Source organism: Chroicocephalus ridibundus, chromosome 2 (genome assembly GCF_963924245.1).
Source record: "Chroicocephalus ridibundus chromosome 2, bChrRid1.1, whole genome shotgun sequence".
Classification (NCBI taxonomy): domain Eukaryota; kingdom Metazoa; phylum Chordata; class Aves; order Charadriiformes; family Laridae; genus Chroicocephalus; species Chroicocephalus ridibundus.
The window spans coordinates 49,059,603-49,085,648 of record NC_086285.1 but is presented as its reverse complement, the minus strand read 5'-3'; the positions used below and the strand labels follow the sequence as shown (position 1 = coordinate 49,085,648).

Sequence of the window (26,046 nt, the reverse complement as noted above, 5' to 3'; positions counted from 1 at the left end):
GTTAAAGTGAAAGCAGCCCTTTAAAATGGGAGCTAAGAACGGTTAGCTGCGAGTCGGTCCTTTCCAAAGGTACAAGTTGTGCAAGTGCCTGTCAGTCTGGTTTCAGTTTAAAAATGCGCCGCTTTTCTGGTCCCAGCTCGTCTTGATACCTTGCGTATTTGAAGAACAAGTAACTGGATTATAAGTTAGCACATTTCTCAAATGTTATTGTGTGAATCAAAGCAGATAGGCTGTCACAACAGCAGCAGGATATTTATGTAGTGTGGCTGTTAATGAGGTTAGTGCCTTCGCACATCATTATTAATCCTACTTTTAAAGGGAACTTCCAACAATAGAGCCCGTGTGTTTTTAGAGACTTTGTAACGTCGTTATTATTGGAATATTTTGGTAAATCAGCTTTCATTGTCACTTAACTTATTTTTAAAATTTGATTGTTACTTAGTTAATATTTTGACTAACCCGTGTGAAATAACTTCATGTCAGATTCACCCTTAATTAAAAAATAAGTCACCATATCTACCTATGGGGTAATGTGTGCCATCTCCTTGAAATGTGAAGCTGTGCAAAACAATGCTCATATATACAGGGGAGCTGTATGCATTACAGAGTGCTCAATATTACTTCATAAAAGTGAAAGTAATATAGGTGCTCAGTTGTGCCAGTTTAGAAAGTTGATTTTTTTGTAGTCATGTCAGTAAAACTATTTCCTGCTGTATTGTAGTTTTAGTGCAGTGAGTTAGCAATTCTTAAAACATAATGGCAATGTAGAATGCTGTTAATGCTTGTATTCCTAATTCTCCAACACATTTGCAAAACCTTATGTACATTAATTTAAGAGACTACTCCTTGCACATACATTTACAAGTGTGTGCATGCTCACACTGTGGGACTGGAGCTTTCTCTACCTTTCTCAGAAACTGCAAACTTTGTCAAAGGAAGATAGTTACTAAATATTTTGGTGTGGTTCTGATTTGTGCATGAAACGGATATTTATAAGGCGCTCTCTTTATCTCCCTCAGCACTGCTTACAGTATTTTCTATTTAAATGGGGGGTTTTTGAGCAATAACTTTATCTTGTTTAACTTTTATGTGTTTCACTTTTATTTTATAGGAGATTTACGTGAATCTGCATTACCTTTGTTGAACTCACCTAGGTAAAGTAGTATTGGCCAGTTCCTACATATGAATAATTGCATTGCACAAAACGTGCAAACAAAACCTAGTATAATTCCCTAAAATTATGTAGAGTTTTTTTTCATTCAGCGTTTTCCTGCACAAGATTATTGCCTTTCTCTCTGAACTACCTTATAGGTTTTTTTTTTAAAAAAAGTTTCTTAATAAAAGCATTGTTCTGAGGCATCAGATTCCCCTTGGAATGCTGCCATGCAGTAAATTCTTATTTGTCCACTAACTCTGTAGCTGGACTCTAGAATTTCTCTGGAGAGATACTCCATGAGGCACTTCAATTCTATGAGGAAGTCCTAAGCTAAAATAAAAACCCCTCCTCCAAATATAAACAGTTTCTGCCACAACTCGTAATTATATTATCTAATGAAAAAATATTCATCAAGTTAGTGACTTGTGTCTTAAATCCTGTGTAACATCTTCCCTTTCTCAGCTGCTTCCTGTTCTTTTTTTTTACCCCTTCCCTCTGCCACTCCTCAACCCCACATTTCAGTCATGAAGTCCTTCCCTCACTTTTAAAACTATTCTGTTCCTTTCTCTTGTTTACCAAAAGTAAAAGTCAATAACAGTTATAACACCCTCGTTCTATAACTGCCTTTTGGGAAAGAATGAAGTAAAGCAAATCCACGTTTGCTGCCATTCGTATAAGAATTTAATTCTTTAATATTACATAGGTGTATTGGTATTTATGCCAGAACTCCTCAAAGCTTTAATGTAATAGTCATACACAGATGCTTATTCAAGCTAAATTTACTGGTGCATCCACTGATAAATGTGATTAAATAGGTTACGGAGCTTTTAGATGTACGTGCTGCTGTACTACATTTGACTCATGGATCAAGAATTGATTGTTATTTCCCTTCTTGCAAGCAGCAAAGAAAAATGCTAGTAACTTTCTTGCTGGAACGTAGCATCATCTGCACTGTTTGTAAAGTCTTTTATAACTTCCAGTAGTAAGAAGGATGCTTGAAGCCCATAGCCTTAGAAACTACCAAAACCTTTATTGTAACACTTTTTTTGTATATCTCAAGTCCACTGTGAAATCTGTTCTTTTAGAGCTGAAGTTAAATGCAACAGCAATAAGTTCCACTAACTTAATGTTCTTTTTTAAATCTGCCACTTTTTTACCTTTAGTAAATCTTTGACTTGTAATGAATTGATGTGTACAGCTAGAAGTAGTTTTATTTGTATTGTATGACTTCACATGCTTAATCTGATTTTTGTGATTTAATTTTGCCAAACAGCTGATAGATCTATTTCGAAGTAATCTAATGTATAAATATTCATTTAGTGTTGAAGGTGATGCTATCAAAGTTTACGTAAGGGTACGTCCCCCTTCAGAGGGAACTGCGTTAACCGATGGAGATCAAGGCTTGTGTTTATCTGTTCTTTCATCAAATACCATCCGTCTGCATTCAAAGCCTGAGCCAAAGATCTTTACTTTTGATTATGTTGCAAATATGGAAACAACACAGGTAATAACTTTCGGAATCTCTTAACAGTACCGCAGTTTTCCCCAAATTTTGGCAACTGCTACACTAAACCTTTCTAAAGATGTAATGCCTTAGGTCTTACTTTTTGCAGTGGTCAAATTGCTAATATGTAGTTGTAGTACAGAAATGTTGCACTAAATTCTGCTGTCAAATACCTTTACTGCATTTTTTTATTAAAGTTTGCATTGAAGTTGAAGCTTCTATTTGGAAATGATACTGTAATACCATAGACAGGAAATAACCCCCCCCTGTTGAGACAAACATATAAAAGTAGCTGATATTAACAATGTGATTTGTATGTTAGGAACTTACAAGTTTATATTCTATTAGTTATATTTCCTTCTTATACATTTGCCTCTTAAACAGATGCTTTGTTCATCTGGGACAGGTAATACTGGAAGGCAAATCCTTCTATTTAATTTTTATAATATTGTGTTTGAGATTCTGAACACAGTTTTAATTCCTCTAAGACTTCAGTTCCATTTAACTTCTGTTTAACAGAACAAAACCCCCCAAAAAACCCGCCCACTGTAGGTTGCTATTTGTAGCTAGCCTCTTCTTGCAGGTCTAAGAGAAATACGTGAAAATAGATGAGGCTAACAGTTGTGCAGATTTGTTGAAAATGCCGTTGTGCAGTGGCAAATGTTGAAAGTTAGCTAGATTTGTTGTGTGTCATAGGCTTGATGTTGACCTACTGATGGTATCAATCCCATAACATAATCAAAACCACTGTACTAAAATTAACATAATATGGATTTGAAAGCCATTACTATGATGCTGAATTTCATTATTTTTCTTTCAGTTATCAACAAGGAATAAAATTCTTTCAGAGGGAGTGATTTCTGTCACAAAGACTTAGGATGTATTGTTTTGCTGTGAGAGCTCCAGGGGTCATGATACATGTCTAACTTTAAGGAATGTGTCTATTTTATACATTATAAAGTTATAGCATAGGAAACACTGAAAGAAGAGATACTTAAATGACTGGTGTCAAGTGCCTTCTCTTTCTCTTGTCCCCAGGAGTCAGTGTTCTCAAGTGTGGCCAAAAATATTGTTGAATCTTGTATGAATGGCTACAATGGAACCATCTTTGCATAGTAAGTCATGTAATGGTATTTATAGCAATTGCAACATTTGAGGAGATTATGTTAATGAGTAGTTGTGGTTTTAAGTGGCAGAGCCTTCTTAACATTAAGTAAACTCTGAAAGTGCTTCCTCGGTGCAGAGCAATATAGGGAATGTTTATGCAATATTGAAAAGTACTTCTTACTCCTCTTTCGGAACAATCTATTTGTAGGTATTATGCTTCTACTACTTGTGGTCAATAACGTGAATTGTAAACTCATTTCAATTTTACTATTTTTTTGTCTAAAAGCTAGAAGCGTTGTTGTACTGTTAAAGAGAAAGCTAGTTGTTTTCAGTATGTCCGTAGTAAAATAGAATGAAAATCACTTTAGCTTTATATTTGGCCAGCTCAACTCTTTAGTGAGTCTTAGCTGCCTGTGGGAAAACTCATGAATGATAATTTTAACTTTCAAAATGTTTTCAAGGTAGAAATATATCTATGACTTGTAGGATGAATATCATTATATTAACTCTCAATATTTTTTCATTTTGAAACCGGAGTAAGCACTTTGGTCAAAAATGTGAACTTGAAGGACTGATTTAATCAAAACCTTACTGGGTTTTTTAGCCTAGCACAGCATTTGCAAAACTGAAGGGAGGTCTACTTTGTTACAATATACAAATGTGGAAAAATGAAGTGAAATTGCCCTGAAGTTTCTCTAGCATGATTAATAACTATGGTTAAGAATATATATATATAGTCAACTTAAAAGTATTTTTCTCATTTTGGGTTTATGTGCACTACTGAGTGACAAAAAACGCAAAAGATTGACCCAAAAAACAGTTTAATATATATATTTTAATGTTAAGTTCCGCTATTTCCCTTTCCAACAGAAATTAGGAAGAAAATGGTGAGTGGTGGGGGAGAAAAATGATGATTTATCTAACTCAATTTCATGGTCAAATTTACTGTTCTATTTCTATACCTTTTTAGCTGACTGATTTTTCAGCTTGCCTGTTTCTTTTTATCTTCATTTTAGAAGACTTTTTCTTATTTAATTTTAAGCTGCAAGTTCTCCTTAAAAATGCAGATTAATAAAATATTCTGAGCCAGAATAAAACTTTATCTGACCTTTTTTTTTTTTTGTTGTTAGTGGCCAGACTGGCTCAGGAAAAACCTTTACTATGATGGGTAAGTGGATCAGAGAGCTTAATCTTTCAGCGGTTTCTTAATGTTTTTTGTCTTGAGTTGAGATGTTGTCTCGCTTAAACACCAGGGATGATTTAGAGTTTTGTCTTCCTGCAGGTAATTTTAAGGTTTAAGAATGGTGTAGTGCTCAGTGCAGTTGTTCTTGATTTATATCACAAGAGTGAAGTATAGGTACTCTCCTCTGTCTTTTCGAAGATATAGATTTTTTTTTTTCTGTTTTTAACAGGACAGAAGCTTTTAAATTAAATCAAACACTCTTACTAAATTTTCTCAAAAATGAGTATTCTACTGGTTTTGCTTTTTGGCTGATGTCCCTTGCATGTGTAGAAAAATAGTCTAGTATGCAAGGGTCTTCCATATTAAAATACAGTGAGTTTTTCAAAATAACTGATTCCTACCCAACTAAGGGCCCCTCTGTATATGAAGGGATCCCCACGTAATCTTGTTCTTCATACAGTAGTGATTTTAAACGCATTAATATTGTACTTGACATTAGAAAGTTACGGGAATAACCAAAACCAGTTTGGCCGATGTTTTCAAGGACTACATAGAAATTAATTAAACATGGAGACAAACCTACCCCATCCTTGTGGTTCTTCAAATAAGGGCTAATAGCTGCATTGATGGATCTGCACATCTGCATGTGTTTTATACGCAAGTCTAAGTAGTTTATACTATTTCAGATTTAGGTAACCTATGGGCAGGTAAAATAAACTTTCACAAGCATCATTTAGACTACATATAAATCTCATTATGGAATACTATCTTAGATCTTGAAAGTTGATTTTTATTGCATGTCTTCTGTGGTTTTGCCATAAACTGACTAAAACCTGGTTGCTGAAGTCTTCTGTAATGACATCTTAAAAAGATCAACCATTATTCTTGAGTAGTACTAATTAATATTTTTTTTAAATTAAAAATCTCTTTAGGACCATCTGATTCTGATAATTTCACTCACAGTCTGAGAGGTGTAATTCCACGGAGCTTTGAATACTTATTTTTTCTAATTGAACGTGAAAAAGAAAAGGTACATTTATTTTATACTACTTATTGCAGTCACAGTAATGTCTCAAAGATTAGCTAAGGCTGTTTGGTAAGCCTGGTGTGTAGCAGTTAAGTTTCCAGGATTATTGCTGTCTTGCATCACATTCATTAATGAGAAATGCTTGTGTCCAGTACTATACTGAATTATAGTAAGCTTTTTTCAGACTCAAGCGTGCTTGTATTTTGAGTCTAAAAATGCATCTAGGTTTCTGGTTGTCATCTGGGTTGGTTGTCATCTGGACATCAGAAATGTATAGTATGCAGAATATATATGCAAACTAGTAGCTTTAGATATGTAAAAAAAGATATTCACTGCCATACAATGCCAGACTTCATATAACCAATCTGTTTATAGTGTAAATTACTGTGTTTTTCAGGCTGGCAGCGGAAAGAGTTTTCTCTGCAAATGCTCATTTATTGAAATCTACAATGAACAGATATTTGACTTGCTAGATTCTGCTTCAGCTGGACTCTTTCTCAGAGAACACATCAAGAAGGGAGTCTTTGTTGATGGTGCTGTTGAACAGGTGTTGTCATCTGCTGCTGAAGCATACCAGGTATTTTTTGTCACTTTTTAATGTTTGGACTATTTATCTTGATGCTTATTTGGTAAATATTCCTGTTTGATTAAAGCACATATTTTTTTGCACAGTGTCTGTGACACCTTCTTCCCCTATCTCCATCCTCCAAGAAACAGTGTAAAAAGCTGTTCCTAGGCAGTGCTTCCTGACTATCCCACACATGTGAGAAATCATATAGTTCTGGAGCGTGGAATATATGAATTGCAATTACAGTACTCTTTCCTTAATGCTTGCCCTATGCATCTCTGAAATAGCAACAGAAAACTATGTCTCCTGCTAATTAGGCAGCATGTGTATTGCAGGAATTGTCAGGTTTATTTCTCCAGGAATGAGAAACATACACATAATACTACTGTGACTTTAAATATTTTTTCCTTATGTACTGCTAACATACACCAGTATTGGATATGTTATGCTTTCAAACAGCAATGGCACTCTTGAAGGAAAGTAGTGAATATTATAATTAGTGTTTTTATTAAGTTGGACTGTAGCTATATTTTTTTCACTTTTAAAAGACTTCTATTCGGAAAAAGTCCTTGTCCTTGATATTTTTGAAAGCTGAAATATGCTTACTACTGTTTGTCACCTACCTGTAAGTACTCAATACAGTCTGAGATACTTGGTATTATTTGACATCTTTTTCATGCTTAGGTATTAACTATGGGCTGGAGAAACCGTCGTGTAGCATCGACCTCAATGAACAGAGAATCCTCAAGATCACATGCCGTTTTCACTATCACAGTAGAATCCATGGAGAAAAACAACGAGATTGTTAACATTCGGTCCTCCCTGCTCAACCTGGTAGACTTGGCAGGATCTGAGAGACAGAAAGACACCCATACAGAAGGACTGAGGTTGAAGGTTAGTTCTGTAATATCTGTATCATCTTTCTGTTTTCAGATGTATGGTCCTCTTCCGTTCACGAAATCTGTTCACCTTTGTTGTATTTTTTTTTTTTCAGGAAGCAGGTAACATAAATCGATCACTAAGTTGCCTGGGCCAAGTAATCACAGCACTCGTTGATGTGGGTAATGGCAAACAGAGACACATTTGTTACCGGGATTCCAAGCTCACTTTTCTGTTACGGGTAATTATATCCTCTGGGTTTTATGTGCTCCTTGGGGTGTAGAAAAAATATCTATCTGGGTTGGTGGTTTGTTGTTGTTTTGGGGTTTGTTTTTTTTTTTACCCTAAAAAGTTGAACTTGGGTACATTAAAAATTTGTTTCAATATTGGGCAGGTAGTAGAAAGCTTGAAAAATATCTTTTTATCTAATGAGACTTCTAGTTGATTTATTGCTGTCAACTGCAGACAAGAAATTTATTTATGTTCATAATCTCCTTTTACATATTTGCAAGTTTTAAAGAAAAAGAAGCATATGTTTTCATCCCTGTCATTTTGGAAATACAGTATATCACAATGTAATATTTAGAGATGTGTTGAAATGTTTGACAGGATTTCCAGAATTAGCCTATGTGCGCTAAGTGTTGTTATGATGTTCAGAATTGGATAAATTTACAGTTTCCTACCTGAGAGCTCATGGGCTCTTTTCAAGATGAACAGAAAACAAAGATGGAAGCAGTCAAAGATTTGTTGGTTGCCAGCACTCACCAAAATTCTGTGAACAGTAATGAACAATATCTGTAATATATTTTTGTAACATAATATAGTACCTATACTTAATATAGTATTTGTGTTACAACACAGTATTTTTGTGATCACAGCAAAATTTCCCAATCATTCCATCCCTGTTCCATGTATATCTTAAAATAGTGAACCTCTGAAGAATTACGTTCCTCCAATGCAACCCGAAATACATAGAAATTGGAAGACAAATGAGAGAATTGCAACTGTATGAGCTGTTACTTTAAGTGTTTCTTTTTTTTTTTTTTTTTAAGGTGGTTGTACTGCAAAGAAATCCACAGACATTACCTTCTCTACTAGACAGAGAGAATGCCATTGAGGCTTGTTGGGCTATTTTGTAGTAGAGTCATAGGACAGTTTAGGTTGGAAGGGACCTTAAAGATCATCTAGTTCCAACTCCCCTGCCATGGGCAGGGACACCTCCCACTACACCAGGTTGCTCAAAGCCCCATCCAGCCTGGCCTTGAGCACTTCTGGGAATGGGCTTTTAGAGTCTTAGGAATAACTGCTCCCTCCTCCAGAGATTTGAAAGCTACTTATCTAACAGCATGGAGATGTTTGAAGACATGCATGTAAAAGACATGCATGAGAGGTTCTTTTTATATCCTTGGTCAAGAATCTGTTGGTTTTTCATTTTGTTTCTTTGGCAGTTGCCACCAGAAGATAGGTTCGAGCAATCAGCCAGCTAGATGATGTTCAAAATAGCGCAAATACCAATCTGCTAATGACCGAGATTAAAGTGAAATATCTACCTTATTCTCTTTTTTTTTTCTCTCCCTGCTGTTCATCTGTAACAAATATCTCAAATTGCTGATTAGTAATATAGAATCAGGATTTTGAAAACCCAAATAAAGTCTTTATTTACAGCCACATCCTTTATACCCATGTCTGAAATAAAATTTCAGAAACTTAAGTAGCATGGAGATTTGTTGAATAAAATCCCTTCTGTACTTTGTTCGAAGTGATACGCAGTAGCTTTTAGGTGATGGCTTCCTGCTGTCGCCAAAAACATGCAAATAAAGACAACTTCTATGTTTTTAAATAGGATTCCCTTGGTGGTAATGCAAAAACATGCATAATTGCAAATGTTCATCCAGGATCCAGGTGTTTTGGTGAAACACTGTCCACCCTTAATTTTGCTCAGCGAGCAAAGTTAATTAAAAACAAGGTAAGAGAGTTATTCAATGTATTTATTTTTGCAACAAACACTTTCTTGTCATTTAAACTGCACATCTGCAAACAGGATAACTTCACTGAAACACTCTTGTCCTTTCACTAATTTAAATAAGTATAACTTATGTTAAATACCTCAATTTGCTTTCCTAAATGTTTATGGCAAATGATTTTTGAAAAGGACTTGTTTGCTTTTGATTATGAATAGAGGACAACAGCTGGGGACTAGGTAATAACTGGTAATAGTGTGTGTTCATTGCTTGTTCTCTGAGCACTTCATTGGAAAAAGTAAGTAAATCTGTAGTAAAAATTAAAATTATCATTAAAAATATTAGATTCAATAGTATTTTAGTGCATCTAGTTTTTATATATGCTAAATCCCAAAACATAACTTCTCTTGAGTGGACTTTGAATGTATGTTGGCATCTGGCTGGAAACTACTGCCTTTGATGTGAGCTGCTTAGCTTTGTTGGTCGAAAAAGCTCCAGAGAAAACATTAAATTTTTTAACTGATATTTTTAACTAAAGTGCAACTTAATGTTCAATTTACTAAGAAACCAGTGCTTTTCCCATGAGTTCTTCCTTTCCTAAGATGGAAAACTTCTCAGTAGTGTTGTTGTTTTGCAGTCTTTGACTTTTCTTGTAGCCTGTAAAATATAAGATTTTTTTATTTGTACCTCTTCCAAATTTTTTCTTAACATATTTATGAAAGGCTGTGGTAAACGAAGACACACAAGGAAATGTGAGCCAACTGCAAGCTGAGGTCAAGAAATTGAAAGAGCAGCTTGCTCAACTTACTTCAGTGCCATCTATGCATGATATTTCTGTATCACAAGGTAAGAGTTGGGGGTGAGGGGAGAGAGAACTTGCTACTTTTTTAGCATGGAGTGTTGGAGCCTTATGTAATTCATTAAGTTTCTGAACAATTAATACTTTTGTAGGGACTGACCTGCAGAGGTTGCATTTGTCTTGTGGATCCTATTGCCTGTATTTCTATCTAAAATTTTGCAGAAATTGTTAACATGATTTTATTTTCTTCCTTTTCATAAGTTTGTGTACAGGGTTATATTTCTATTCTAGAATACACTTCCAGTTCGTAAGAGGTACGCTGCCTAATCCTTTAAGTAACCAAAAGTTTACATGTGATTGCTGGTACATTTAAGCTGGAGGGAGGACAATATGGTGTCGATAATGCCCACTGAATCTGCATTCTTTTTAAGCTCAGTAATGGATTTTTTCCCCCCCCTCCCTCTTCCCCTTTTGCCCCTTCAGGAAGATCCTAAGAAGGATATTTACCTTTCAATAAAAGATCAGTTTCAATGTAAGATGGTAATGGGGTTTTTATCAATAAGTAATTTTTTTCTTCCAGCAGCTTTTCACTAGACCACTGTATCTGCAATATAGATGCCAGCATAGCTTTCTACTATGTATACATCTCACTGAAATGTGCTACGTTGTACTGTTCGATTACAAGGTTGTAAACATGGTCTTGTAACTCTGTGATCTGCTGTGGACCCTGAGTCAATTCTTTCCTGACCTTGCTAAGAAATAGAAGTTACTACAGAAATTAAAGACTTGTCTAATATAAAGCAGCTGTGGTTGAGTTTTCCTAAGGAAAAATTACTTCTCTGTGAGCATGCACGTTTAACCGGTAAAAACAAGTCAGTGATTATGTGGGACACTGACTCACTGTCAGTGAATACACGAATATTGACAGAGGGCTCAAACATGTTGTTAGATTTGTGATAGAGTTCTGAGGGAGAGCAGATTATGTTTAAACACTGAAGAGAGGTTTTATGCAGAACCTAAAGTATTACAGCTGTGTTTAGTCTATGCAGTTAAATTCTCTTTGTAATATTTGATCACACAAATACGAGATCTGCTTGCTAGCTACTTTAAAAACACGATGGCATTTTAATAAAATATATTAAATTACAATAGGATAGTTACTGTGCACCTAGACACTATGCTGATTGGTATTCTATAAATAAGTAGTCTTGCCTGCATGAGGATATTCAGGAGAGCTATTTTGAATTAGTTTCTAAAGTGGATTAGTTTAGGACCTTTTAATCCTTGTATGGACACTTTCCTTCCTGATTAAATCACTAATTGTCCACTTAACTTACACTTATTTTCCTGAATTTCTATCTCATAAACCAGTTAGTCCACTCTTAATATGAACAAACTGTAATACTATTGCCAATAATCGCTTAGTGTTATCAAATTGATTTCAGAGGGGTTTTGCATTTTATAGATATACTCAGCTGAACAAACTGATTCTTTTATCTTAATAAAAGTTCATCGTAAAGCCATTTAATGCTTGAACAATTTTGTTAATTACACAATTACGTGTAATGACTGTTCTTTATCAGCACTTGCAGGTGACTAAGTCTAAACCTCTTTGCTCAGGGTACAGCGCATGATCTTAAAGGAATTATGTTGTTCAAAGAATTTATTTAAATTTTCTTTACACAACCGTCACGTTATGTATTTAGGGAAACCTGGCTAACTGGTATTTTAATAAATATGTCATTTGTTTCTTTGACTTACTCTACAGGTGCTGTTGAAAAATGTAAGAACAACGTGAATTACATGAACAACTTTCTTGAAGCAATGTTGTTCTGGGAGAAATCAGAAGGTGAAAAGAAGGTGAGAAAGCACTAGTATTTCTAAGTGCATTCTGCTTACTATCTGATGAGAGCATATTGGAACTGACTCTCTTCATCACTTTTCTTTGTTTTTGAATGAAAATACTCTGTCCAAAGATATAAGGTTTAGTAATAAGGGTCAAATGACCCTTATTATTTAAAAGTCAAATGACATTTAAGATAAAATCTTTCTAATTCAGACAAGCCATAGGATAGCTTTCATAGTATGTTTAGTTTTAAGCAGTGGGGTTTTATTTGGATTCTCTAATAAAAAATTTGAACAGAACAACAAAATTCTGGTTTACTTAATTTTGAGCACATCTTTGAGTGTTTGAATCAACAGTGTGTTTTTTGAAGCAAACCTCCCAGTCATCCCCATTTTATTGTGCTTTCGTTCAAGTCATGGCACAGTGCTGAATCATCAAAAATATTGGGTTGGGTTTTGGGGTTTTCTTTTTTTGAAGAAATGGACTCAAACAGAGACTCCAGGGGTGCATCCGATGTGCTTAACCAAATACTTAGTCTACAGGATCATACTGGAGCTTCTAAGTAAAGTTTTTGCCATATAGTGTGTAATTTGGCTTCTTGGTACGAGCTGTTGATCTCTGTAGATCTGCTCCAAATGAATGATAGTCTGTGTATTCACTAAATTATTGTTAACTGAATTTTGCATGATTTGTGTATGAGGTATATGCACCTTAAAAATTCATCTAGTGTAACTGTCACTTTTCCACCAATCTGTATATTTACTTTCTAAGAATTTATTAGAAAAAATTGCTCAACTAGAAGATCTGTGTGCCAAGAAGGAGAAATTTATTCAGTCCAATAAAATGATAGTTAAATTCCGTGAAGACCATATTATTCGCTTGGAGAGATTACATAAAGAGGCTGGTGGAAGTTTATTGCCAAAAGAGCAAGATGATCTCCTCAGTGAATTGAGGGAAGAACTGCAGACACTCAGAGAACAGGTAAGTCTTCAGCTTTTCCTTTCTAGAACAATTTTCTTTTGTGAGAAGAGCTGATGCGTTGGAGTTCTGTGGTGGTTGATACAGGCTTTTTAGGAAAGCCAGTCAGAAAAAAGGTAAATGGGTTGTGGGTCCCTTTATAGCAGCATCTCAAATGCATGGAGTTTCCCTATGGAAGGGGCAATGGGTGGGTTTAGAGCTTGTGAGCCTACATAAGAGGAGAGGCTAGTAAGGGTGATGTGATGGTGGGAGATGGCTACAGGCCACCTGATCTGGGTTCGGTAGAGGACTAAGTTTCTTTTAAGCAACTCAAGGAAGTCTCCAAATCACAAATCCTCAGTCTTATGGGGGACTTTTAACCTCCATGACATCTTTTGAAAGGGAAAGACAGCAGGATGCAAGTAATAGGGCAGGTTTCTGAGGGGTTATAACACATGCTAGGTGGGCTAATCGGGGTGATGCTGTCCTGGAGCTGTGTGAGGAAGGCAAGTAGCAAAGTACGTATCTAAGGTTTCAGGAGAGGAGGCTTTGGGTTATTCAGGTATCAAGTAGGTGTGGTACCATTTGTGAGGCAGTTTTGAAGAACAAAGAAGCTCAAGAGAGAAGGCAAATCTTTAAAAACAATTTCCTCCAAGCACAAGTAGGAGAAAGGAGTAGATGTATTATAAAACCAGCTTGAATCCAGAGTTCATAGCTGAGCTCCAAAGTGAAGGTGGGAAAAAAACAGAGCAGAAGTCAGGACAGTCATTAAAGGACTATAGAAACATTACTATGACATGAAGGGACAGTGTTAAGAAAATCAAAGCTCAAAGTTGAAACTGAAAAGGGATGTCAAGAGCAGAAAGAAAAGCCTGTACTGCTTTATTACCAGTAAAAGAACAACCACATAAGATGTAAACCCACTGTCTTTTGAGAGCAGATTCCAAGGGAGTAAAAAAAAAATGGGGCAGTTTTAACCACTGTACGGAATACTTTTTTTTTTTCCCGCCTTGTCTATTACAATGTAATGCTTATTAAAAGTAGTAGAGCAACAGCTAGTTATGTATTGTATTGTTGGGAAAACAAAAACTGTTGAATAAAATACTGCTTATCACAGATGGAGCAACACCCACGAATTGCAAAGTATGCCATGGAGAACCATAACCTCAGAGAGGAGAATAAAAGACTTCGTTCTTTACAGTCAGTTAAAAAGGCCCAAGAAATCGATGCTCAGACCATCGCAGAACTAGAAAAAGCTTTTTTGGAAGCTTCAGCCACAGAGAAAAATACTGGAGGTAAAAATCATGCTGATCTTTTTCAGCTAAGTAAGCTTACTGTATTTCTGTTGTGTGCAGCGTAGTGTTGAAAATGTTGTCTGTCTTACATATTTTTGCCTTCTTCAGAGAGATACCTGAAAACTGATAAAACAGGTTGACTTCATTTTATTCACTTTTGCCTTCAAGCAAATAGAGCAATAAGGAATTTTGGATTCTTTTGTGTCTTGTGAACACCATCCATAATCTCAAGCTGTTGTCCTAAGTTGTTATGAAGACTGCAGTAATATTAATTATTCTACTGGTTTACATGTGGATTGTTGTTAATACCCATTTTTTTTCAATCTCAATTGCTGCTATGCTGTTCAAAAGCCTACAAATGCTTTCATTTTAGCAAAACTCACAATAATTTGAGCTACTCTGTGATTTCAGAGGGTGTATGTTTGTTCTTTAGGTCATCATTTATATTCTGCCACCATATCAGTGGAAGGCAACTCATTGGCATCTGAAAAGCTGAAAGCACGCCTGCTACAGACTCAAAGTGAACTGGCAAGTTCAAAACAAGAATATGAAGAATTCAAAGAGCTAACCAAGTGAGTATTGAAACTCGGTATCGAAATGTTTTTAAATAACTATATTGGGTTTTTTAAAGCTAGTCTCAGATCCCGAATATACAGTCTAAGTATGTTCTTAGCATGTGAGACAGCATGAATGGCATGCACACAGATTATGTTCCTGTTGAACTCAGTTACTCCCAGACTAGGGAACAATCGTGATGCAATCCGAAGGCATGTCTGCACTGTTGCAGATTTCTTTGTCTTTCTGAAAGCTCTTCTTTATGTTAAGATGCAAAACAATGCTTTACAACATGCAGGAGGTGTGCATACCTTGGAATTCTGATAGTCACCTGCTTAATGGAACAGGGAGAGTTTGGCTTAGTTTCCACGTTGAGCAACTATTTTTCAGCAACTGAAGTATTATAGATAGAAGCAGTGACAGGAACTAAGAGTTGATGGGGTTTGGGGAGGAGTATTTGGGGGTTTGTGTTTTGTTTTACTGCGACAGTAGTTTTTAATATAACCTCTTGAAGACTGCAAGTTTGAGTCAACCTAAACGTAGCATCTAAGCACCCCAGAACATTGTGGCTGACCTGTTGGTAAATTTTTTGTCTCCACTTAAAATATTTTCAAGAAGCCAATAATACCACTATTTTGAGACTTGTTATTGGAACAGAGACTTAATTCAAATTAGAGTAAAGACATGGTGTCAATAGTCATGTTCATTTGCTTTGGCATCTAAACATGAGATAAGGGTCTCCTTTGTCCTTACTAATGTAGTAAAGAAATTACTGTCATTGTTCTCTTTGAGAGCAGCACAATATAATGTGAAAGGTCTGAGTAATACTTTCAGTGTGTGTGTATATATATGTTCATATGCAAGTGAATTATATGTGGCTTAACTTGATTAACCCCATTTCTGAAAAACTCAGGTCCAGTCACTGGAGATACAAGAAAAAGAATTGTATTTCCAGCAAACATAGTGTGAACTTGGAAGACAAAAAGGACCTGATTATTTTTAAATTATTTTTTTTAGCTTGTACACAACATCACTGGGTTTTGATTTCAGTGAATCTAGACTGTAATTCTAAAAGCACTGCACACAAGATATTTCCATTTTTGCCTCTCTACTTTTTTTTTTTTTTTTTTTCAAAATAGCTTTGCGATGTCCTGCTTGCTCATTCAGGCAATTGTACAAATCCGTATTTTTATGCTTAGATTTCTGTGTAGCAAATCCTATGAACTTTGTAAATCGTAACATTATCTGCTGTGTTTTTCAATTCAACAATCCGTCTGTTGTCTTGTATGTTTATATCTTCATATATTAATTACTTTATTTTCCTGCTCATTCGATATATTCCTATTTTATATATTCCATGTTTTGTGCATATCTATCTTTCTTGATAGTATGGATGCATTTTTTTATCTATTACTGACATTTTTTTAGCAGAGTGCAGTCAAACAGAAGTGTGCTTTTGAGCCTCTGGTTTCGCCTCTGGATTTCACTAAATTTTAAACTCACTTCTAGTTTCAGATTAACGGGATGCTTAATTTTACATACAAGTGTAACTGTATGCCATAACTGGATAAGAGTAAAGTTTAACAATTTCACAAAATCAATATACGCTAATTTTTCTGTTGTCCACTAGCAGTCAGAACTAAAGTTCTATTCTGTTCCATAAGTTTTGTTGCAAATGCTAAAAACATGGAGGAAAGTGATAGCATTAAACTGCCAAAAGATGAAATAGTATATTTTCTTTTATCTGTAGACTTTGACCCTACAATTATGTCAGTAAGGCCAACTATCACAGTACGAGCATGTAGCTCTGCAAAATACCTAACAGAAATTATTCCTAAATTTCTGCTCAGCTGCTGGTTTTCAGTTTAGAGGGCAAAATAATCTTAACACAGCAGCACTTACAAAAAAAAAAATTCCTTAAGGGATTTTCTTTAATCCTGGCAAGCACCAGTTCAAACTTCTCATATAACTGGATAACACTTTAAAAGCTTAAAACCATATTGGTATGGGTGATATCACTTTCTCATAAAAGGAATTGCAGAGCTCTCAGCTTATTTCTTACCGTGTAATGGATTTTTTTTCTGACAAGTTTAGTTATCCATCTACTTGCTTCATTATGCAAGCCCAAATAAGCTTCTTAGCTTTTTAATATACTTTTTTAAAAAACTTTTTAATACAGCAGTGGTGGCTTTCTTCTCAAAATAATGTATTTCAATGTTTGGGCAAGAGTTCAGCTGCGGTTTACTCATTGGCAATACTGCAGCTTATTCTTACTGATGGGAGGCCATAGTGATGGAGTGGTTTTGACAGTAGTAAAATACAAAATACTTCCTAAACAGGAAAAAGCATATGGAACTGGAATCAGAACTTCAATCCCTTCGGAAAGCAAACCAACATCTTGAAAACATTCTGGAAGCAACCAAAGCACACAAGCGCCGAGAAGTGTCTCAGTTACATAAGCTACATAGAGAAACTCTTAAGGTATGAGAATGAGTTTATTTAAAACCACTCGAGAATGAGTTTATTTAAACCCACTCATAGTTACTCCTGAGTTGTGTGAGAACAGACTTTCATTTGGATGATCCCTTAACCTAACCAGTGTTCTAGTGTGTAATCCATATGTGATAAAGCAGATAGCTGCTTTTTTGTTCTGAAATACTTACAGAATGACTGCTACTGTAATCACATGACAAATCTGAAAAAGTGTAGTGATTTAGAACTAACCACTTTAAGCATTTTGTTTCATTCTTTTGCTTATAGAACTATGAAATGCAATACCAGACAAAGTCTTAATTCAATTTTCCACTTAAAATAAAGACTGCTTTGTAATCTTTATAACAGAACATAACCACTCCAACAAAAGCTTACCAGCTGAGATCTCGCCTAGTGCCACGAATAAGCCCAGAAATCTTAGATTATCATTCTGAAGATTTTCAGTGTTCCGAAGAGATGATGGATGACATTTTGAAAGAGCCAGTTCCCCCAGAGATGAATGAACAAGCACATGAGGCCATTGCTGAGGAGCTCAAAGTGGCACAGGTGAATGTTCTGAATAAAAACTGAAGTGTGTGTAACCTTATTATAAAGTGGGTTTTGGCATGAAATACTTGCTGCCTGCTCCCCCCAGTATATTTTAATTTGCATGGGAAACTGAAGCTCTTGATGAGTACTTAAGGCTTCACTAAAGAGTTCTCTAATTATATGTTGTACTTAAGAGGATTTAGAATTAAAATATTGAAAGGGATTTGAGAGTTGAATGCTGTAAGTAGGGAAACTTCTTTATAAGTCTCTGGTGACATGTACATCTGGAACAATACCCAAGCTTAATATATAATGCATTATTTGAAGAAACCTGCCACATATTGCTTGTCCACCATTATACCTGAATTGTCTTGTATCTTTCCTAAAAGGCAGGGAAGGTCTTTTCTCACAGAGAGGAGTGCTCTGAAGTTATCTGAGCTACTGTCTAGAAGCTGGAATTAACTTCAATGCGTGTAAAACCCTGGCACAACAGCCAAAACCCCTCTTTGATGCTTACCTTGGTGCAGAGATCCTGTAAGGAATTTAGCTAGTGTATATTTTGAATAACTCCTTTTTAAAGCCTTACTTCTCCAAGATAAACACGTGTCTGAAAACTAAGTGTTTATTGGATTCGGTCTATGTATTCCCTGAAGGATTTTCTTGTGTTCTGGCAGTTTACTTAACAATAGGAGAAATCGGCTACTTAAGATACCATTTTATTTTTGAATGTTCTGTTTTCTGCTCATTCAGGTCATGAAAAAAGAAAGTAGTTGACACTTTTATATTTAATATGCACAGACTGCCATATGGCATGTGAGAATACTGGAAGGTGGGTGTTCTAATTTTGAGTGTCTGTTGTGTCACAGGAGCAACTGAGCACAATGCAGACAAAGCTGGATGAAGAGGAAAGCAAGAATATAAAACTCCAGCAGCATATTAATAAACTGGAGCATCATTCTGCACAAATACAAGAGGTGAGAGAACAATATAAGACAATATAATGTGAGTGTGTGTATATATGACAAGGTGATAACTACCACACTCATACTACTGTGTTGTAGTGTTACTTGCATTTTGACTTTTTCAAAAGTTACACAGCATCATAGTTTAGGGCTGTGCAGGAAGACAAGGACTTAATTTAACACAACACTGCAGGTTTGTGGTTTTTGGGGGGTTTGTTGTTTTAAATGTTGTGATTCTGAGACTGCTTGATCTCAAATATAAGCAAATAGATACTCAAGATGTCTGTGCTTGGTTTTGGCAAACTTCGTGATTTCTGGAAAACAGCAATAGATACAAAGACATTTTAAACTTTGGAATGCTGAAAATACTACTTGCTTCAGTGGGAATTGAACCGAAACATCCTTACTCTATAAAATATGTAAAAGTCTTCCTTAATCACTAGATCTGATTTAACACAGAAAAGGAAATAAGGCCTGTTTTTTTGCCAGATCAGTCTCATTTCTGGTAGATCTTTTCTGAAGTAGATCTCAGCTCCTGTGCTGTGGGTTGCTTTTAAATGAACTTTTTAGATAAGGTCATTTCTTCAGTTATACTGAAATTTTTTTTTCTTGGACTTCTATGGATTTCAGAATAACCAAACATCAGATTTAAAGAAAAATGCATCTTGTATTTATAATTAGCTGATGAAATGCTCTAATACATTATTATTGTTACCGCTCTGTGACGTAGCCACTTCTACATTTTCTTCCATTTAAAAATTTTACTTCTCTTCTCAAGCTTCTTTCATCTGAAAGGAATGACTGGAGTAAAGAGCGCCAGGAGCTCCTTGAACAGTTAAAATCACTTGAGAAGCAATTTCAAGACAGTCAAAGCAAGACTGATAGTAAGTTGATGTAACACTGAAATTCCATTTGAGGTGTCCTAGTATTTTGAAGCAACAATATCAAGTGCTGAGTACCTTTGGGTTTAAGATGTTAAAGTCATACTGGTTTGATTTTTATTTTTTTTAAGAAAAAAAGTCTCTAATACTTGCAGAATAGCTTTTCTCTGCCCAGTCTTGCATGGTATACAATATTGATAACTGTTCCCTGTTAATGCTGAATGTGAAGGGAGTACAGGATACAATATTTTATAAGAAAAATAGTAACTGAAAATAAAGGGAAAATCCTCTATTGGTCTATGGAAATGCACTGATATCATCTGGAATGTTTTTGATTGTGCCTGTACTCTTTAGTTCTTAAAGTTGATGTTTCATTGACCTTTTCCATTTAGAAATTCTTTTTGTGTGTGACCTTCAAGGTTAATTCTGAAAATGTGTAAAGTTTTGTGAGACTTTCCCAGGACATTCTGTAGTGTTACGCGTCCTGTATCTAGCACAGTTTTCCAAATAACATGTGAAATATTTGTTTGGCTTTCGACAGTATTAAAAAGTGAAGTCTGTGACTTGCGCATTGTCCTGCAGTCTGCAGACAAGGAACTGTCTGCTGTAAAACTGGAATATAGTGCCTTTAGGGAAAAGCAAGAGAAAGAAATGAGTCAGCTTTCTGGAAGACATATGGATGTACAGTTCCAGCTGGACAGTGTCAGGTACGTTGGCAGTTTGGTAAAATGCCTTAACCTCCCTTCTAGATGCATCCACTGATATAGTTCTTCTTTTCTACATGGGAACTTGCACTTTACATCTCTTATTTAAAGTTATTTTATGTTTGTCCTTTGCTTATTTTTTTTTCCTCAATTCTTTCCTTGCCTATTTCAGGGTGATGAGGGGGAACATGGTGAAATTAGCAGAAAGAAAATAAAATGAGGCTTCCTTAATTTTGGCTTGCTGTAGCATTTTCCCATTAAGTAGGATATACCTGTAAGTTTATTGATCTCCAAAAGTAAAGTAGCTGAAGAGGGGTAGTTTGTTTTGGTTTTGTTTGGTTTTTTTCTTCAATTTAGTCTTAAACTGTTACTTCTCAGTCTGGTCACATGAAGCAGGTGACATGACGCTGCTCAAAAAATACCAGCAGAAAGAAACCATAAAAATAAACTGAAGCTTCACTACCAAAAACTGAAAAGCTTGCTATGTAGTATGCAATAATTGACATTGTTATTGGGAGATGCAAATCAGTGAGATTTGTAATTATTAGTGTGACTTACTTAGGTTGAGTTCTGTTAGTGGTGAAGTGTGGCTGGAGAGCTGCCTGGCAGAAAAGGACCTGGGGGTTCTAATTGAGAAGCAGCTCAATATGAGCCAGCAGCGTGCCCAGGTGGCCAAGAAAGCCAACGGCATCCTGGCTTGTATTACAAATAGTGTGACCAGCAGAAGTGGGGAGGTGATTGTCCCCCCGTACTCAGCTCTGGTGAGACCACACCTTGAGTATTGTGTCCAGTTCTGGGCACCTCAAGACGAGAGAGATATCGAGGTGCTGGTGTGAGTGCAGAGGAGGGCGACGAAGCTGGTGAAGGGCCCGGAGAATAAATCTTATGAGGAGCGATTGAAGGAGCTGGGACTGTTTAGTTTGAGGAAGAGGAGGAGCCTCATCACTCTCTACAACTACTTGAAAGGACATGGTAGAGAGGTTGGTGCTGGTGTCTTCTCACAGGCAATTAGCGATAGAACAAGAGGGAATGGCTTCAAGCTGCAACAGGGTAGGTTTAGGCTGGACATTAGGAAAAAATTCCTCACAGAAAGAGCGGTCAGACACTGGAATAGGCTGCCCAGGGAGGTGGTGGAGTCACCATCCCTGAATGTGTTTAAGAGTCGTTTAGATGTGGTGTTAGGGGATATGGTGAGGGGAGAACTTTGTAGAGTGGGGCTGATGGTTGGACTCGATGATCCCAAGGGTCTTTTCCAACCTAAATGATTCTATGGTGGGTTTTGTTTGGTTTGGGGGGATTTCGGTTTTGTGGGGTTTTTTTCCTGGTAGGCTTAACTATGTTACTGCATTTTAGCGGGTCACGTCTTAGCTGAAGTAATTTTTTGAATGATGCATTGTGAAACTGGGAGCCTGGAATTGAAATTTAAATATTGCTGTTTCATTTATGCCTTCTGTGTTAGCAGAAGTACTGACTTTTTGGAGGGTATTCTTTCTATAGACTCTCCATTAATAACTTCTACTTTTGTGAAAGATCAAATGAAATCAGTTTTTGAGACAACAATTTAGAGGAAAATAACCCAGACTTGCCCAGACTATATAAAGATTTTATGTGGGATAAATAACCCAGATATCAACTAAGCAGACATAGGTACTCAGGATCATTCTAACAGAATTTTTTTTGTCCAACAACTGGCTAAAAAACCCAAAAAAAATTTAAAAAAAAAAAGTGGACGCTATTATGAGACATTCACTGAAACTTCTATATAATTTTGTAAGAAGTAAATTATTTCTAGGGATCAGACAGAATACTCTGCCTTCTCTGCCACTGCCACTTAAATTCCCTTCATATACTTAGAGTTTCCGCGTTTAAAAAAATTTACTATTTATGTCAGATGCTTCTTTCTAAAATGACTGTACTCTGTGTATTATCTGAAGATTCTAAAATACAATTGATTGGAGTATTTTTATAATGAAACAAACCTTCGTCTTGATATTGTGGGTGGGTTGTTTTGTTTTGTTTTTTTTTATAAAGGCTGGAACACGAAAAGATTCTTGAAGAAAAAGCAAGCCTGCAGGATGACTATGATAATTTGCAGGAAGTAGCGAAGTTTGAGACAGATCAACTGAAGCAACAACTTGAGGACAGAAAACAAGAAGCAGAAGCAATGAAAACTGAGCTTTGTGTAAGACTCAAGGCTTTTAATAGACTCGATACAGTTACTCATGTAATTAGATTGTTTAATTCCTGTTATTATATCATCAAAAATAGCTTCCACAGTAATATACGTTTCCTGGTGATCTCATTTGGAAGACCTATGCAGAATCTTTTTTAAAACTTACTGCAAGATTTTTGCAATGCAGGCTACAAGAAATATCCAATAGCATTGATACATTGTTTTTTGGCTGAAGAAATTGCTCTGGAAACATTGAGGCAAATGGGTGAATTAGTAAAGGAATAAGAAACTGCCTTGTAAAAGAATCCTACCATTGAAATGCTGGTGACCTTCCGTCTCAATGCTAGCTAAGACTTAGCTTACTTATTCTCTTTTTACAAAGCAGTTTCTTTAAAATTTTCATAGTGGATGTGATCTTGTTAAAATGATCTGTGCCTTTTTGTGGTGGATCACTGTCCTGCAATTTAGTTGATGCTGTCCTTGAGAGCCTGTCAGACTGCAGTGACTGCAAAAGAGCAGTAAGGTTGCTCAAGGGCTTTTGCGAATGATTTTGCCTGCTCTTCTGCAGTGTATGCTGTGCCTGCTCAGCAAGTTTGCTTGTTAAGTTTTCCTTTTTAGTGTTTAAAGGAATACTGACAGATTGAAAATTATTATTTTAAATTCCTTAAACCTAATATCTTGAACCACTGGTTAGAATTTGAAAAATCTCCCCAAATTAATCTACAGTTGAAAATTCTGGTTTCTCCCTTTAAAGCCTTGGGTATTGAGGAACATTATAACTATACGAAATCATTATCAATGGCAGGTGAAAAGAGCTAATTCCTTAATATAAATAAGTGTTTACTTTTGAACTTGTCCAGGACAAAGCTAAATATCTTTCTGTTCCCATCTAAGGTTTTGTGGGTTTTTTCATTCATTTTAGGAGTTTCAGATTATAATTTAAATTATTCTAAAGACCTTATATTGTAATTTGTTATAACAACATATATTTTGATATTCTAGAACCTTTTGACACTCCTGAAAACAGAAAAAGAACACAATGAAAAACTAACATTACAATTACAAGAAGACAAAGAAAACAATTCAAAGTAAGCTTTAATTAGTGGTGGGATTTGTTTTCATCTGACTTCATTGTGGTGTTTTTTTATGCTAGGTTTTGTATTCAGATGGGAATCCTGTTTGTAGAGGTGTTTTTCCCCAACGGAGTGGAGATAATTACATAATGGGCTTTTTTTATTTTATCCAATGTGGAACAGCCCTTCATTTTCATGTATTCAATTAACATGACAAATGTAATTTCCTGACAAGTATAGTTCTTCATGTCAAAGATGAAGTTCCACTACTGGTAGCAGTGTATGGCTGGTAACTAAACTATTAGTCTTTTGTGTGGCACTGAGAAGGTGATAGTTAAAGAATTCTTCAGAAAAAATAAAGGGCAAAGAAGAACAAACTTATATGACTTTATTCTTTTTAAAGCTGTATTATGTTCTGATTATGTTTCTCACTAGAAATGTCTTCTTTTCCAGAGAGCTCTTGAAAGTACTTGAAAAAGCACAGGTGGAGAAACCATCCTCTGAAATGGTGACACGGTGCGAGCAGCAGGTACAACAGCAGAATTGAATGACTAAATCATGTGTTCATGGATTTCCTTTGCATTAACAGCAATTTTACTGGTGAACTGACTGTTCTGTAGATTACCAGCAAAATAAATGTAGAGTTCTCAAGTTTCAGATTGTTTTGTTAAGCTACTGCTTAATTTCTCTGGTAAGGTAAACAACTGAGTTCCTTTTTTTTTTTTTTTTTCTCATGGCTTTGTGCTTCACAAAACATACTTCAAAAGTAATTAAGTCTCTTCACAATTATTATTCTAGGAAGCAAAACTGCAGAAATTGGAGCAGGAGCTGGCTGCTGCTGAAGAGTCTATCATTTCTTTGAAGAAGACAAATGATGCGGATAAGGTTTGGGCTTTTTTCTATTACTGATACCCAGTTTTGCGGGTAACTATGTTCTATAGAAGAGTTGAAAGCTCAGAGCCTTTCTATGATACTTAGTAATTCTGTGATTCTAGGCAATCCTGGCTGTGTGAAATAAATCCTACCTTTTACTAGCATGGAGTTTGCAGGACAGTAGGAAACTGGTATGCATTCAGAGAAAACATAAGATAACTGAAGGTTAAACAAAACAAAGATCAAGGTAAAGCTGTCTACTGGACAAAACATTTAATGCATAAACAGTGCATAATTCCCCCCATGATTAATAGGGCCTTCTAGTCAATGTCATGTTGTAATGGGCTAATAGAAAAGGTAAGAAAGGTGATGTATAACGTGACTGTGGGTATCTCTATTAATGAAATCAAAGCACTTTTACATGAAAAGACTGCTCTAGTGCTCTGAAAGCTTAAATAGCAAAAGCTCGCATAGTACAAGCATTCACGCTGTCTATAAAACAGGCATAAGAAATCACATAGTGTGCTTACTATCCAGCATGGTGCATTGGTAAGTCTTGCCTTTTCCATGCTAAAACCAAAAATTTGACACATATAAGGTCGGAAGAATCTGGTATTGTCAGTGCAGTGGCGTTTCTTCAATCTGCCTTTTTCTATTACAAACAAACGTAATTACAGTAGTTCTCTTGTCCTGTTAGAAACCCATTACAGCCTGAGACTCAATCAGAGGGCTAGTCTTCTCTTCTAATGAACACAGCAGGTTATTTAATTCTTTATGTAAGTGCTTAGAACAAAAGCCAATGATTTGACAACAAATTTCCTGTTATTCTTTTACACGTGCATATTGATGCTTCAATTTCAAATGGCTGTTTGAAATTTGGGATTGACAAATTATACACCAAAGAAAGTCCAGTAATGAAATATATACAGTATATCTTTAATGTATTGGGATTAACTTTTTTTTATGTTGCAGGAAGTTGTAACTGACTTGATGAGACAGATCCAGGAGCTGAGGTCTTCAATTAATCATAAAACTGAGACCATAGATGGGCTGACAAGAGAGCTCAAGGATATAAACGTATGTTCTGTCATTTTGAAGGACATGGTAATGGAAGGCAATGACATGTCTTATCATGGGTCTCAAACAGCATAACTTGCTGTAGCATTTCAGAAGGAAACTTCTTTGTTTTGACATGTTGAAATCTTCTGAACATTTTATGCCTAAGGCTGTCTTGAAAACTGAACTCTTTCCATGTGGTGGGTAAAGAGCACTGTCTCTAAAGGGACTTCTTCACCTCCTGTAAACTACACTCAGCTGACAGTCACATTCAGATTTTCTCAGAAATTGGCAATTTAAGACCTCAACAATTGAAGCTGAATTGTAAATTCATTTTTGAGGGAGTGAATTTTTACGCTGCTGATGTTATATGTTTATATCTGTAAACATAAGTGTAAAGAACTAAAACTATGTATTTGAATAACTATGAATAAATATGATGCATCCTCTTTATTAAAATAGGTCA

General features: G+C 35.7%; 1 protein-coding gene across 1 annotated transcript in view; it reads left to right on the top strand.

Annotated features, from left to right (window-relative positions):
- KIF15 (kinesin family member 15) overlaps positions 1-26,046 on the top strand; it is a 40,306-nt gene that overhangs the window by 600 nt on the left and 13,660 nt on the right. Inside the window, exons 2-25 of the mRNA XM_063325368.1 lie at positions 1,112-1,154; positions 2,477-2,660; positions 3,699-3,775; positions 4,898-4,935; positions 5,883-5,980; positions 6,375-6,554; positions 7,230-7,439; positions 7,540-7,665; positions 9,268-9,390; positions 10,108-10,231; positions 11,953-12,044; positions 12,802-13,011; positions 14,105-14,282; positions 14,716-14,854; positions 17,177-17,318; positions 17,679-17,876; positions 18,725-18,832; positions 19,599-19,704; positions 20,243-20,408; positions 22,437-22,587; positions 23,581-23,666; positions 24,105-24,180; positions 24,450-24,536; positions 25,497-25,601. Of these exons, the coding sequence (XP_063181438.1) occupies positions 1,112-1,154; positions 2,477-2,660; positions 3,699-3,775; positions 4,898-4,935; positions 5,883-5,980; positions 6,375-6,554; positions 7,230-7,439; positions 7,540-7,665; positions 9,268-9,390; positions 10,108-10,231; positions 11,953-12,044; positions 12,802-13,011; positions 14,105-14,282; positions 14,716-14,854; positions 17,177-17,318; positions 17,679-17,876; positions 18,725-18,832; positions 19,599-19,704; positions 20,243-20,408; positions 22,437-22,587; positions 23,581-23,666; positions 24,105-24,180; positions 24,450-24,536; positions 25,497-25,601 (3,047 nt within the window). The remainder of the gene's footprint in view (positions 1-1,111; positions 1,155-2,476; positions 2,661-3,698; positions 3,776-4,897; positions 4,936-5,882; positions 5,981-6,374; positions 6,555-7,229; positions 7,440-7,539; positions 7,666-9,267; positions 9,391-10,107; positions 10,232-11,952; positions 12,045-12,801; positions 13,012-14,104; positions 14,283-14,715; positions 14,855-17,176; positions 17,319-17,678; positions 17,877-18,724; positions 18,833-19,598; positions 19,705-20,242; positions 20,409-22,436; positions 22,588-23,580; positions 23,667-24,104; positions 24,181-24,449; positions 24,537-25,496; positions 25,602-26,046) is intronic.